Raw genomic sequence first — 14723 nt, 5'->3', positions numbered from 1 at the left:
CAATGGGACAGAGTGGGATGGCAGAGTCAGGGATGGCCCCGGTGAGGAGAAGATGGGTGTGTGCGGGGGGTGTGGGGTGGGGGGTGTGGTGGTGAAGTATTCTGGGCCAGGGAGAAGCCAGTGCAAAGGCCCTCGGGCAGGAGTGATGTTAGTGGGCTTTGGAACACAAAGCAGGCCAGTGTGGCTTGAGGGTGGGGGACAAGGGGGAGAGTGGTAGGTGATGAGGGGAGATCAGTCAGCAGGGATAGAATCTGCTGGACCCCTGAGCTGCAGGAATGTGGTGGGATTTTATCCTGAGCACGGCAGTTGGACTGAAGGTAAGAGTGACATGCAGTAGGGATGTCTTGTCTTCACGAGACACTACCTTCTCAAAGCTACCAGGCTGTACTTAGCTGTGTCAGGATGGCTCCTGGTTAAACAGTGACGGGCATTCCTTGCAGTAGAGGGTGGGAGGTAGGGAGTGAGACCAGCATGGAAAATTCCACCACATTCATCGACCACAGATATCCTAGATGGTCGTTTCTGAAGAAGAACATGGAAAAGTAGATCAGGAAAGATATCCATGAGAACCCCTAGGAAACCAGCCAAGGCCAGCTCAGGCAGCCTCCCCTTCGTGGAGGCAGAAGGGTGAGGAGGTCCTTGGTTCAACTCTTGTAAGTTGTAGCTTCATGAGCTCATGGAGAAGGCTTGAAGAGCACCTGTAGACAGCAGTTGACTTCTTGGTGCAGGTTGGTCAGACGCTGGATGCAGAGCCAGCCAGGTGACCAGCCTGGGGGCAGGGGTGTGAGATCTGGGAACATGCCCAGCACCGCCCCCCCCAACAAAAAGGATTCTGCTCTTTGAGTGTTGGGTGCCGCTTAGAGGGTTAGCACTGAGCTGGGCAATTTTCCTCCATCACCTCCTTGAAGACCACCAGCGTCGGGAGCTGTGTTTATCCCATAGATTTACTGGAGGTGTTCCACGCCAGGTTTTCTGGGTGAGGTCCACATAACTGTAAAGTTGGAGCCCAAACTGAAGAGAAAAGGCTCTATTCAGTCACTGCTGTGAATATTAAAAATTATCCTTGGGCTGATTTAATGTGCAGGATAGACGCCGTGATTTATAGGCAGAGTAAAAAACAAGGTTCTAGGAGTTTCATGGATGTGTCACTGGGTAAAATGAAGGAGAGTGCACAGTAGCGTGGTCCAGTAGAACTTTCCAGGATAACAGAAATGTGCTTTGTCTACACTGTCGGCTGTGGTAGCGCTGGGCGCATGGCTGGTGGACACGTGAAATGTGTCCAGTGCAGCCAAGGAACAGAATTCTTAGCTTAATTTTACTTAATATATTTTTTATAAAATTTTGGAGTAATTTTAGGTTTACAGAGAAATTACGAAGCCAGTACAGAGAGTTCCTATATGCCCTGGCCTCAGTTTCCCCAGTGGTTAATATCCTACATGACTGGGGTACGTTTGTCGGAAGTAGGAAACGAACGTCGTATGTCACCATTAACTAAATTTTACGTGGACATCATTAGGTTTTCCCCTAATGTCCTCTTTCTGTTCTGGGTTCTAACCCTGGATACCATATGGCACTTATATTTTCTTTATATCTAATTGGTTAGAAGGCGCCTGGGTGGCTCAGTCGGGTAAGTGCCGACTCTTGGTTTCGGCTCCAGTCATGATCTCAGGGCCCTAGGATTGAGCCCCGCATCAGGCTCTCTGCTCAGCAGGGAATCGTCTCCTCCTTCTCTGTGCTCCCTCTCTCTCCCAAATAAATAAAGAAAATCTTTTAAAGAAAATCTTTTAAAAAATAAATAAATGTAATTGGTTAGCATTTAAAGAGCTCCCTATGACTAGCACTGGTCTCATCAGCTGAGGCAGGTGTAGAGAGCGAGTGAGTTCCTTTCCGAGCTTCCCACCCTGGGATGTGCATTTGAGCTTTCGTTTTTCTGTTTCTTAAAGGTGGGAGGAAGTCCCATCTTCTAGTGAGTCACCCTGCTGGTGAGGGGGTGGGAGTTATCAGGAAGCCTGGGTTCACATTCTGGCTTTGCCCAGCCTGCGGGCTTGACCCCACTGAGGGACACTTAGCTGATGGGCGGGCCTCCAGATCACAGGGGAGTGAGCAAGGTTCCTTTGAGTACATGGGGTAGCCAGACAGGAGGTGCTCTCTTCTTCCCAGGGGCCTCTGCTCAGGGGGCTCCCCCTCTCCCCACCCCCAATCAAAAAACCCTAAACCAAAAAACCCTAACAGCTGCCCTCTCCCACATAGTTGCAAAGCAGGACCTTCCCTGGGTCCTACAGAGTTAGCAAGTCACCATGCCTAGAACATTTCCATGGCCCTTAGCCAGATCTCACCATTGACTCAGGAAAGGCCAGGGACCGGAGCACCACCCACTGGAAGGGGGGCTCGCATGTTCCTCACTGTGTCTCATCAGTTCTGGTCCCCAGAGGATCTCACTGAAGCCCCAGACAGTAGCCACAGGCTTTCAACCATGTACAGTCATGTGGGCAGATACATTGTGGGTTCTATTTTGGGGAATACAGTTTACATTCTAGACAGTTGGGGAAGACCATGAAAAACCAGGTGGCCAGACAGATGTTTCTAGGCCCAAAGATTCTAACGTACCACTGCTCCCCCAAGCAGAGCGACTGGGTAGATGCAGCCTCCCTCGACCACATGGCCTGTGGTAAGGGCATGAGGCAGGGATCGTGCCCACGGGACCGTCGGAGGTGCTGAGCACAACACTGGCCCCGGCACGTGGTTCACCCGACTTCAAAACCTGCCTTCACACAGCCACAGCTGTTTCCAAAGTGGGTTCTGTGGTATACTTGCTTTTCTGCCCCACAGGGGCTCTGCGTCCATGTAAGTGTGGGAACACCACACACACACTGTTGCCTCGCTTGAGGTTCACCAAGCACATCGGCATGCGTGAGTACCCGTTTTGTAGGGCTTCACAGATGTTGGGTTTTCTGCAGATGGAAGGTTTGGGGTCACCCCACATGCAGCGAGAATGTCAGCACCATGTTTCCCAATGGCATTTTCCCACATTGCGTCTCGGTGTCACATGTGGGCCATGCTCTTGATCTTTCAAGCTTTTTCATTCTAGTTATATTTGTTGTGGGAACTTGCTCTGTGGTCGGAGATCTTTGATGTTACTATTGTAATTGTGTTGGGGCGACCGTAAGCCTAGTGCCCTATAGGACAGTGAACTTCACTGATGAGTGTGGTGTGTCTTCTGACCACTCCACTGACCAGCCATTCCCCCCACCCCGCCCCAACCTCCTCCTCTCCTCGGCCTTCCTGTTCCCTGAGACACAACCATATTGAAATGTGGCCAATTAACCCCACAGAGGCCTCTAAGTGTTCAAGGGAAAGGAAGAGTCACGCGTCTCTCACTTGAAATCACAACCTGGAAATGGTTACACTTAGTGAGGAAAGCATCTTGAGAGCCAAGATCGGCCGAAAGCTTGGCTTCTTGTGCCAAAGCGAGCCAAGTCGTGAAGTGGTGAATGCAGAGGAAAGTTCTTGAAGGAAAGTACACTGCTACTCCGGTGAACACACGAATGGCAAGAAAGAGAAACAGCCTTCTTCAGTCTGGAGAGTCTCTGTGGTCTGGACAAGGTCAAAGCAGCCCCAGTGTTTCCTTAAGCCAGAAGCCTAACACAGAGCAAGGCCCTAACGCTCTTCAATTCCGTGAAGGCCGAGAGAGATGAGGAAGCCACAGAAGAAAATTCTGAAGCGAGCAGGGGTTGGTGCAGGAGGTCTAAGGAAAGAAGCCGTCTCCCTGACGTGAAAGGGCAAGGTCAAGTAGCAAGCCCTGCAGCAGGTTCTCCAGAAGATGGAGCTGAGCTAACAGTGAAGGTGGCTATACTCGGCAACAGATCTTCAGTGTGGGTGAACTGCCCTCTAGTGGAAGAAGATGCCATGTAGAACGTTCATAGCTGGAGAGGAGAAGTCAATGCCTGGTTTCAAAGCTTCAAAGGTCAGACAACTGACTCTCTGGTGAGGAGCTCATGCAGCTGGTGACTTTAAGTTGCAGCCAATGCTCCTTTACATTCCGAGAATCCCAAAGCTCTTCAGAATGATGCTAGATCTGCTCTGCCTGTGCTCTACCCATGCACAAACAAAGCCTGCACGACAGCACATCTGTTTATGACCTAGTTTCCTGAATATTTTAAGCCACCGTGGAGGCCCACTGCTCAGAAAAAAGGATTCTCTTCAAAATATGGCTGCTCATTGACCATGCACCCAGTCTCCCCAGAGCTCTGATGGAGATGGGCAGTGAGATCTGTGTTGTTTGCATTCCCGCCTACACGACAGTCATCGGCACCCCATAGGTCAGGGAGTCATTTTGACCTTCAAGCTTCAGTATTTAAGAAACCTATTTTGTAAGTCTCTAGCTGCCATACATAACAATTCCTCTGATAGATCTGGGCAAAGTACATGGAAAACCTTCTGGAAAGGATTCTCCCTTCTACGTGCCATTAAGAACGTTCATGATGCATGAGAAGAGGTCACAATATCGACACAAACAGGAGTTTGGAGGAAGTCGATTCCAACACCCAAGGATGAGTCTGGGTGGGTGGTCAAGACTCGAATGGAGGTGGTCACTGCAGATGTGGTGGAAACAGCAGGAGATCTAAAATCGGAAGTGGAGCCAGGAGGTGGGATTGAATGGCTGCAATCTCATGACAAAACCAGCGGATGACGAGTGGCTTCTTAGGGATGAGCATAGAATGTGGTTTCCCGAGATGGCATCTACTGCTGCTGAAGTTGCTGAGATGACAACAAAGCATTGAGACTATTCTGTAAACTTTGTTGATAAAGTCGACTCTAATATGAAAGAGGTTCTCCCATGGGTCAGATGCTATCAAACAGTGTCACATGCTACAGAGGAATCAGCTGTGAAAAGGCCACTCGGTGCAGCCAATTTCACTGTTGTCTTGTTTTAAGAAATTGCCACGGTCATCCCAGCCTTCAGCACCCACCACCCTGAGCAGTCAGCAGCCATCAACGCTGAGGCAAGCAGCAAAAAGAGGAGGCCTCAGATGATGGCTAATAGTTTGGTTTGGGTTGTTTTTAGCAATAAAGCATTTTTAAATTAAATTATGCGCATATTTTAGACACAATGTCACTGCACACTTGATAGAGTAGAGCGTAAACATAACTTCTATGTGAACTGAGAAGTCAAAACTTGAGTCCGACTCTCCTTCTTGTGATGTTTGCTTTATTAGTCTGGACCCCAATGTGCAGTATCTCTGAGGTGTGCCTGTATGTAGAAAGGCCTCCCTATAATAAAGCGATTTTATCTGAATAATAGGAGCACTTGTCCCAAAGTCTTTGGATCATAAGACTTGACCTCTACCTTCACTCCAGCCTCCAGGGGGTAGGTTGTTCACTGCTTCGCACGTGGAACAGACACCGTGCCGTATGTGTGTCGTGTGTCGCACGCCCCGGGAAACACCGCGTTCCGCCACGTTGACTCTGTGAATTGGAGGAGGGGGTGGGTTTTAGGGGCAAGGCCTTGGGGCTCCCAGGCCTCTTCAATCTGAGGAAAGAGGGTATGTGTTTATTCCAGAAAAAAAAAAAAAAAAAGAGAGAGAGAGATTGCACCAGACCTAAAGGAGGTGGAAAGGGGGCCGTCTCCAGGGCTGATTTTCTGGTTTGAGGGAACAAGTCTACTCTTGGAGCCTCTTAAGGAATGGAAGTGTGCACAGTGGGGTATGGAGGACAAAGCTTTCTCAACTGGGGGGCTGTAGCTGGAGGGGAAGGAAGCAGAGCTCCTGGGAGCGTGAATTCTGGGCAGCAGGCATTGCTGGGTCTTCTCCGTTGCGTGGCCTCTCCTGACAGCTCTTGCTATGCTCCTTTCCTGTTTTTACTCACGTGCTCTCCCTCTGCCCCCAGAAGACCTCCTTCTTTCCCTTTCTACCCCCATACCTGTCCTCTCCTCTCGTGACTCCTCTCTCAAGCCCTCTCTCTGTTTAACTACCCACAAAGAGGAATGAAGTGTGTGCATGTGTGTTTATATTTGTGTTTGAAATTATGAAAGTTACAACATAATTGCTTTCGGTTCCCTTTTTCTTATCTTAAAAACAGCTGAATTTGGCATTTTCCTTTTTTGGGGGCGGGGGGTATCCGCAGACTGAGTTATGTTCCCGTGGTTATGAACAGTCCTTGACCAATTTTATTTGAATCCCAACCCTACCCCCTGGAGGCTGGAGGCTTCAAAAGCACCCATTTCTGGCCTTACTTGGTTTGCATCTAACCCCCGGTAAACTGAGAGAGAGCCCAGGGGACTAGAAATAATCAGGGATGCTCATGGGTGAGTCGTAACTGTGCAGCTCTCTACCCATCACTTTTCTGAGTGTGCCTGGGACTGGTAGAGGAAAACACAGCAAGAGAAGATCAGGGGAGAGCTGCTGGTTGGGGAGACATGGTTGGATGGGAAATCATTTTTTCTTTCCCAGTAATTGTTTTGACATGGAGAGTAATTAGCCAGCAGCTGACAGCTCAGAACTGAAGTGAGAACAAGGGAATGGATTAGGAGCAGAATACCCCTGCGTTCGGCAGTTCCTGGCCACTGTTCGTGCGGCGGGCGGGGTGCCTGGCGGCTGCTGGAGGCAAAGACAGACAGCGGTGTACCGAGGGGGCATTTTTAGGTGTCATGAGGGGCGGGAGTGGGGGTCAGAAGGAGCTGGGGACAGCCTTGGTGTACGGGGACCCGAGATCACCAAAGGTGATGACCGCTTCCAAGCTAAAACCTGCTCAGGTAAGAATGGACGTATTTCGTGTTTTGTAGTCCCACGGAATGGCGGGTTGGTTCTTCTGTTGTTGCCTTTGGTAGATTATCAGGATCAGAGTAATGCTGACTTTTGTATAATCAACTGAGATACTGAACACATGTTTCCAAACTCTTAGTGTAGTTTGCGTCTAGGTATTTTGTTGTTGAGCGTTTGGACGAATTTGCCCATACAACCGTCTAGGTCCGGTGCCTTTCGGAGGGGGTCCTTTTTCATTTTTCAAAGGTTTTACTCATTTTGGTGTTTCTAGTATCCTTTGAAACTATTTTTGATCATTCAGTTCTTTTTTTTTTTAAAGAGTTATTTATTTATTTATTTGACAGAGGGAGAGAGAGATCACAAGTAGGCAGAGAGACAGGCACAGGTGGTGGGGGGATGCAGGCTCCCTGCTGAGCAGAGAGCCCGACGTGGGGCTTGATCCCAGGACCCTGACATCACGACCCGAGCTGAAGGCAGAGGCCCAACCCACTGAGCCACCCAGGCACCCCTGCTCATTTAGTGCTTATGGACGTTTATGTATTCATTAGCCCACAGTCCTAAATCCTATGCTCTTATATTTAAAAAAGAATCTCTTACAAGATCAGCTTATGTTTTCTTTCCAATTCCACATTCTGAGCATTCATGCGCTCTCTCAGGCTCAGATGAGATGGGCTGACCTGCTTTTTTATTGTTGTGATTCTCCCCCTTCCTCACAGTGACCCCCACAAAAAGAGAACTCGCCTGAGTTGCAGATGTCATCCTGTTTCCTAACCCATTCTTTTTTAGGGCTGTACTTGTATCCCTTTCTCATGTTTTCCTTTTTTTTCCTGTATTGGCTTTTAAAAGTTTTTCTGCATTCTTAATTTGTGTGCTCAGTCCATTGATTTGTTTCTCCTTGGTTTTGGTAATGGAGTAACGAAGACTACAGATGTTCCTCCAAACAGAATTCAAGCCTTATCCCATCTGTTTTGATATGTTCTTCCTGATTATTTTCTAAATATTGTGTTAATTACGGTTTTAAATTTTTCTTTGACCTGATACCAGGAGGGCATTTTCTTGAATTTCCAAGAATTTTGGAAGTTGGGGGGGGGGGGGATGGAGACCTTGTGTATTTGCTCTTTAGTTACTAATATTTGCTCTTACTGCATTCTGGTCCAAGATCGTGGCCTGTGCGATTCATGCCTTTTGTGATTTACCAGGACCTTGTTTGTAGCTTTGGTATATGCCCAGGCTTTTTTAAATGTTCTGTGGCATGTTGGCAAAAGATGTTATCTTGGGCACCTGGGTGGCTCAGTCGGTGAAGCGTCTGCCTTCAGCTCAGGTCATGATCTCAGGGTCCTGGGATCGAGGCCCACATTTGGCTCCCTGCTCTGCTCCTCTAAAAAAAAAAAAAAAAAAGAGAGATGTTATCTTTGTTCTTGGCCCATGATCTTTAATACCTACCTCATTCAGCTTTCTCAGTGAAGCATTGAGATAGTCTACATCCTTACTTTAGTCTAACAACTGAAAGCAGTGTGCTAAGGTTTTCTCCTGTCATCTTTAGATTCTCCGGCATATGCGTGTTCTCCGTTTCAGTGCTGTGCTGTTTGATAAACGGCAGTTCTCAAAGATGACGCCTTCACCGTGTATTATACTGATCATTAGTCTGTGCCCTCCCCGGTGTAGCTTATGTCAACAGGAGTAGCTTCTTCTTGATCCCCTCAACGTTCTCCGATGCTCCTGGGATCCCACGTCCCCCTCCCCTTACATCAGGGGGGCTCATGAAGAGCATCAGCATTTAACCGGCTGCCGAGGGACCTGAGTGCAGGCCAGGGCTGTGACTGGCCATGCGGGTTAATTTCTTGGTTGCAGTGGGGGCCAGCCACGTGCCTGGTTTTCTGTTGCCTTCCTGTGTCTGTGTGCCCCCTTCTCCCAGAGTATCAGGCCAGCCCTCCCGAGCACGGAGATGCCCAGCTACCCAGAGGGGTCTGCAGAAGCGGTCTGTTTCTGCTCCACAGGGGGCACTGGATTTTTTTTTTGCTGCAGATGGTGGAGAATGGGGCACACCCCCAGCATGAAAGCAGTCCTGTGCAGGGTGGTCTACATCACCCCATTGCTTGCCTCCAGCAAATCAGTAGATGTCAGTGACTTTCAGCCAAGCTCTCCCCTTGCTTCCTGCCACGCCACAGGATATCTATCTTCTCTGGACATCTGCATGGTCTATATGTTGTGGCAATAATCTCCAAGCCTCAGCATGCAAAAGCGTGCTTCCCTGGCGTCTGGAGATCATGCAGGCTTAGGGCTCGAGGCAGTGGGATTCGGAGCAGAAGCAGTGACCTCCCCTCCCTCCATCTAACCCTCTCTCCTTCTCATGAATTACTTCCCGACTCAAAGCCTCCTTTGGCAAGTACTGCCACCGTTTGATTTTCATGCCAACAGAGTAAGTTTCAAGGCTGGGTAGAATTATCCCCATCTCACAGATCTGGAAGTTGAGGCTCACGGAGGAAGAACGGCCCCCTAAACTCACGTAACTATGTTTGTGAAAGAGCAGCATCCCCGCTCTGGGAACCAAGATCGCATGGGTCCCAGGGCGTACTTGTGGCATCACGAACATGCAGGGCTATTGTTGGGAGCTTTGAATCGACATTGATGGAAACGCGCCGTGGAAACTGGCAAAGGCTACAAGCCAGCCCCCCACTCTGCCTTAGAGAGCAGGCTGATTAGCACACCTTGGGAGCACGGGTGTCATTGGGGTAGAACTTTTTCTTTTCTTTTTTTTTTTTTTACTTTAGGAAAACTGAGATTCAAAAGGGATGCCCCGTGATCCCCTCCGGCTATTAATTGGCAAAACCAAATTTGGAACATGGTAAACCCCATGTTCTTTCTATTCTATACTGGCATTACAGAGGGCGAGGTGGGGGGGTTCCCCTCTGGGGACATGCCCGCAGGGGGCGGAGGGGCCGCCGGCCTCCGTGGGAAGAGCCCGACCCTGGATCAGCACCCGTGGCTGCTGATGGGGCATTTCCAGTGGCGGCTGTAGGACTGCAGTGACCTCCTATCATGAAGCACGTCTGTCTGTCCATCCGGTTCAGAAAGAAACACGGTCCCCCGAGAGTTCCGCTTTTGGGAGCTGGGGGTTAGCGAGATGCTTGTGGCCCGTCTCCAGCTCCATGAACCCTGGAGAGATGGTCCTGGCTTGGCGAGACATCTCAGAGGCCGGCAGGCAGTGAGGTGGGCACAGGGACCGCGGCTGCAGGCCCTTGACGTCACCCGCGTGTGGCCGGCGTGGCCTCTGAGCAGTGTTTCTCTCCCACAGTGAATGGATACCACGTGTCAGGGACCCCAGCGTACCCTCCCGAGACTGCCCACATGAGTGTCCGAAAATCCACCGGTGATTCCCAGGTAAGGGGTCGTTTTACGGGAGGTAGGGGTTGCCCTTCCGCAGACCCACGGAGGTGTCTTGAAGACGGCACCAGACGGGGGTCCAGGCGACTGCAGCACGGGTCTGCCCCACATAGAAAGCGGCTGTATATCTGGGTCATTCCCGTGTACTGTGCTTGGGGGAGAATAGGCGACAGTGGTTTGTTGGTTTTCTCCAGGGGTTGAGGGTGGCTGGAGTGGGGCTGATGGCGACGGATTGTGACCTTCGTTAGGGCAGAGGGGTTGCCCCATCCTGCCGTCGGGATTCCTGATACACACCGCCTCGGTTTCTATCACTTTAAGAAAATGGGTGGGGTCGGGCCACTTTCCTTCTTCTACGCACCCCCTTTCCCCCACCCCCGGACTTGTATATTCTCTCTGGAGAAGGGGATTCGGTAAAACGTTTTCTTACCTTTAATAATCTAGCACAGAGACCATGATGGGATGGGAAGAAAGAGAATGGTTTCAGATTCATTCCTGTCCTGTTTCCTCAGTCATCCTGTCCGTTGACACCTGCACAGACACCTGTCTGTACCTTTCCCGTCTGACAGGCGGGGCACCGAGTCTCAGGCTGCTTAAGCGACTCGGGTAGGTGACACGAATACTGAGCGGTCAGTCTGGACTCAGTGCCGAGCCCCGTGGTGGGCCGTGTCCGAGGAAGTGATGTGTGGCTTATTTATTCTCCCCATCAGCGGTACCCAGAAAATGTTCTCAATGAGGGCTCCACCTCTTCGGGCCCTGCCAGCTCTCTCTGGGCCCCAGGGGGATGATGGTGACAGTGACAGTCGCTGGTGTTCAGAATGAGAGTAGATGCTTGTTATCCACAATGGTGGGTCCCCTGCACCAGCCACTGAAAGAAGGACCTCGTGCTCTGTTGCTGCGGTCGGCTTAAAATGCAACACTTAGCTTTCATGCAGGCAAGAGCGTTCCTTTCTGGAAACTTCCTCAAGTTGTCTTAGGAGGGTGAGCATCAGGCTCAGCTGGCATCCTGGAAAAGAATTCGGACGTCCGCTTGGACCGAGCCTTCTTACATTCTGATGGACTCTCTCATCGTGCCAGCCTCTTGTTAAAATGTAGATTCTGATTCGAGACGCCTAGGAAGGATCCTGAGGCCAGGCAGTCCCCGGAGTGATGCCTGATGATGCTGGTGATGCTGGTGATGCTGGGGGTGCTGATGCTGGTGATGCTGGTGATGCTGATGCTGGTGATACTGGTGATGCTGATGCTGGTGATCCTGATGCTGGTGATGCTGGTGATGCTGATGCTGGTGATGCTGATGCTGGTGATACTGGTGATGCTGATGCTGGTGATCCTGATGCTGGTGATGCTGGTGATGCTGATGCTGGTGATACTGGTGATGCTGATGCTGGTGATACTGGTGATGCTGATGCTGGTGATGCTGATGCTGGTGATGTTGGTGATGCTGATGCTGGTGATACTGGTGATGCTGATGCTGGTGATACTGGTGATGCTGATGCTGGTGATGCTGATGCTGGTGATGTTGGTGATGCTGATGCTGGTGATGCTGGTGATGCTGATGCTGGTGATGTTGGTGATGCTGATGCTGGTGATACTGGTGATGCTGGTGATGCTGGTGGTGCTGATGCTGGTGATACTGGTGATGCTGATGCTGGTGATGTTGGTGATGCTGATGCTGGTGATGCTGGCGATGCTGATGCTGGTGATGCTGATGCTGGTGATGCTGATGCTGGTGATGCTGGTGATGCTGATGCTGGTGATGCTGGTGATGCTGATGCTGGTGATGCTGATGCTGGTGATGTTGGTGATGCTGATGCTGGTGATGCTGGTGATGCTGATGCTGGTGATGTTGGTGATGCTGATGCTGGTGATACTGGTGATGCTGATGCTGATGCTCGTGATACTGGTGATGCTGGTGATGCTGGTGGTGCTGATGCTGGTGATACTGGTGATGCTGATGCTGGTGATGTTGGTGATGCTGATGCTGGTGATGCTGGTGATGCTGATGCTGGTGATGTTGGTGATGCTGATGCTGGTGATACTGGTGATACTGATGCTGGTGATCCTGATGCTGGTGATGCTGGTGATGCTGATGCTGGTGATGCTGGTGATGCTGGTGATGCTGATGCTGGTGATACTGGTGATGCTGATGCTGGTGATGTTGGTGATGCTGATGCTGGTGATGCTGGCGATGCTGATGCTGGTGATGCTGATGCTGGTGATGCTGATGCTGGTGATGCTGGTGATGCTGATGCTGGTGATGCTGATGCTGGTGATGCTGATGCTGGTGATGTTGGTGATGCTGATGCTGGTGATGCTGGTGATGCTGATGCTGGTGATGTTGGTGATGCTGATGCTGGTGATACTGGTGATGCTGATGCTGATGCTGGTGATACTGGTGATGCTGGTGATGCTGGTGGTGCTGATGCTGGTGATACTGGTGATGCTGATGCTGGTGATGTTGGTGATGCTGATGCTGGTGATGCTGGTGATGCTGATGCTGGTGATGTTGGTGATGCTGATGCTGGTGATACTGGTGATACTGATGCTGGTGATCCTGATGCTGGTGATGCTGGTGATGCTGATGCTGGTGATGCTGGTGATGCTGGTGATGCTGATGCTGGTGATACTGGTGATGCTGATGCTGATGCTGGTGATACTGGTGATGCTGGTGATGCTGGTGATGCTGATGCTGGTGATGTTGGTGATGCTGATGCTGGTGATGCTGGTGATGCTGATGCTGGTGATGTTGGTGATGCTGATGCTGGTGATGCTGGTGATGCTGATGCTGGTGATACTGGTGATGCTGATGCTGGTGATGTTGGTGATGCTGATGCTGGTGATACTGGTGATGCTGATGCTGGTGATGTTGGTGATGCTGATGCTGGTGATACTGGTGATGCTGGTGATGCTGGTGATGCTGATGCTGGTGATACTGGTGATGCTGATGCTGGTGATGTTGGTGATGCTGATGCTGGTGATGCTGGTGATGCTGATGCTGGTGATGCTGATGCTGGTGATGTTGGTGATGCTGATGCTGGTGATGCTGGTGATGCTAATGCTGGTGATGTTGGTGATGCTGATGCTGGTGATGCTGGTGATGCTGATGCTGGTGATGTTGGTGATGCTGATGCTGGTGATACTGGTGATGCTGATGCTGGTGATGTTGGTGATGCTGATGCTGGTGATACTGGTGATGCTGGTGATGCTGGTAATGCTGATGCTGGTGATACTGGTGATGCTGATGCTGGTGATGTTGGTGATGCTGATGCTGGTGATGCTGGTGATGCTGATGCTGGTGATGCTGATGCTGGTGATGTTGGTGATGCTGATGCTGGTGATGCTGGTGATGCTGATGCTGGTGATGTTGGTGATGCTGATGCTGGTGATACTGGTGATGCTGATGCTGGTGATGTTGGTGATGCTGATGCTGGTGATGCTGGTGATGCTGATGCTGGTGATGTTGGTGATGCTGATGCTGGTGATACTGGTGATGCTGATGCTGGTGATGTTGGTGATGCTGATGCTGGTGATGCTGGTGATGCTGATGCTGGTGATGTTGGTGATGCTGATGCTGGTGATACTGGTGATACTGATGCTGGTGATCCTGATGCTGGTGATGCTGGTGATGCTGATGCTGGTGATGCTGGTGATGCTGGTGATGCTGATGCTGGTGATGCTGATGCTGATGCTGATGCTGATGCTGGTGATACTGGTGATGCTGGTGATGCTGGTGATGCTGATGCTGGTGATGTTGGTGATGCTGATGCTGGTGATGCTGGTGATGCTAATGCTGGTGATGTTGGTGATGCTGATGCTGGTGATACTGGTGATGCTGATGCTGGTGATGCTGGTGATGCTGATGCTGGTGATGTTGGTGATGCTGATGCTGGTGATACTGGTGATGCTGATGCTGGTGATGTTGGTGATGCTGATGCTGGTGATACTGGTGATGCTGGTGATGCTGGTGATGCTGATGCTGGTGATACTGGTGATGCTGATGCTGGTGATGTTGGTGATGCTGATGCTGGTGATGCTGGTGATGCTGATGCTGGTGATGTTGGTGATGCTGATGCTGGTGATGCTGGTGATGCTGATGCTGGTGATGTTGGTGATGCTGATGCTGGTGATACTGGTGATACTGGTGATGCTGATGCTGGTGATGTTGGTGATGCTGATGCCGGTGATGCTGGTGATGCTGATGCTGGTGATGTTGGTGATGCTGATGCTGGTGATGCTGGTGATGCTGATGCTGGTGATGTTGGTGATGCTGATGCTGGTGATACTGGTGATACTGATGCTGGTGATCCTGATGCTGGTGATGCTGGTGATGCTGATGCTGGTGATGCTGGTGATGCTGGTGATGCTGATGCTGGTGATGCTGGTGATGCTGATGCTGATGCTGGTGATACTGGTGATGCTGGTGATGCTGGTGATGCTGATGCTGGTGATGTTGGTGATGCTGATGCTGGTGATGCTGGTGATGCTAATGCTGGTGATGTTGGTGATGCTGATGCTGGTGATACTGGTGATGCTGATGCTGGTGATGCTGGTGATGCTGATGCTGGTGATGGTGAGGGGACT

The 14723-nt window shown here is 50.6% G+C and overlaps 1 protein-coding gene across 7 annotated transcripts in view; it reads left to right on the top strand.

The window, feature by feature from the left end:
* GAS7 (growth arrest specific 7) overlaps nucleotides 1-14723 on the top strand; it is a 203053-nt gene that overhangs the window by 144435 nt on the left and 43895 nt on the right. For 5 of the 7 annotated variants that reach the window (XM_082708220.1, XM_082708222.1, XM_082708223.1 and 2 more), the window contains exon 4: nucleotides 10057-10142. The exons of the other annotated variants lie outside the window; for them this stretch is intronic. In XM_082708220.1, coding sequence (XP_082564346.1) covers nucleotides 10057-10142 — 86 coding nt within the window. The remainder of the gene's footprint in view (nucleotides 1-10056; nucleotides 10143-14723) is intronic. 7 annotated transcript variants of the gene reach the window in all.

The sequence above is a fragment of the Mustela nivalis genome, assembly GCF_964662115.1.
Source record: "Mustela nivalis genome assembly, chromosome: 17".
NCBI classification, from domain to species: Eukaryota; Metazoa; Chordata; class Mammalia; order Carnivora; family Mustelidae; genus Mustela; species Mustela nivalis.
Note: the sequence above shows the minus strand (reverse complement) of the source record. Positions and strands in the feature narration are given on the sequence as shown.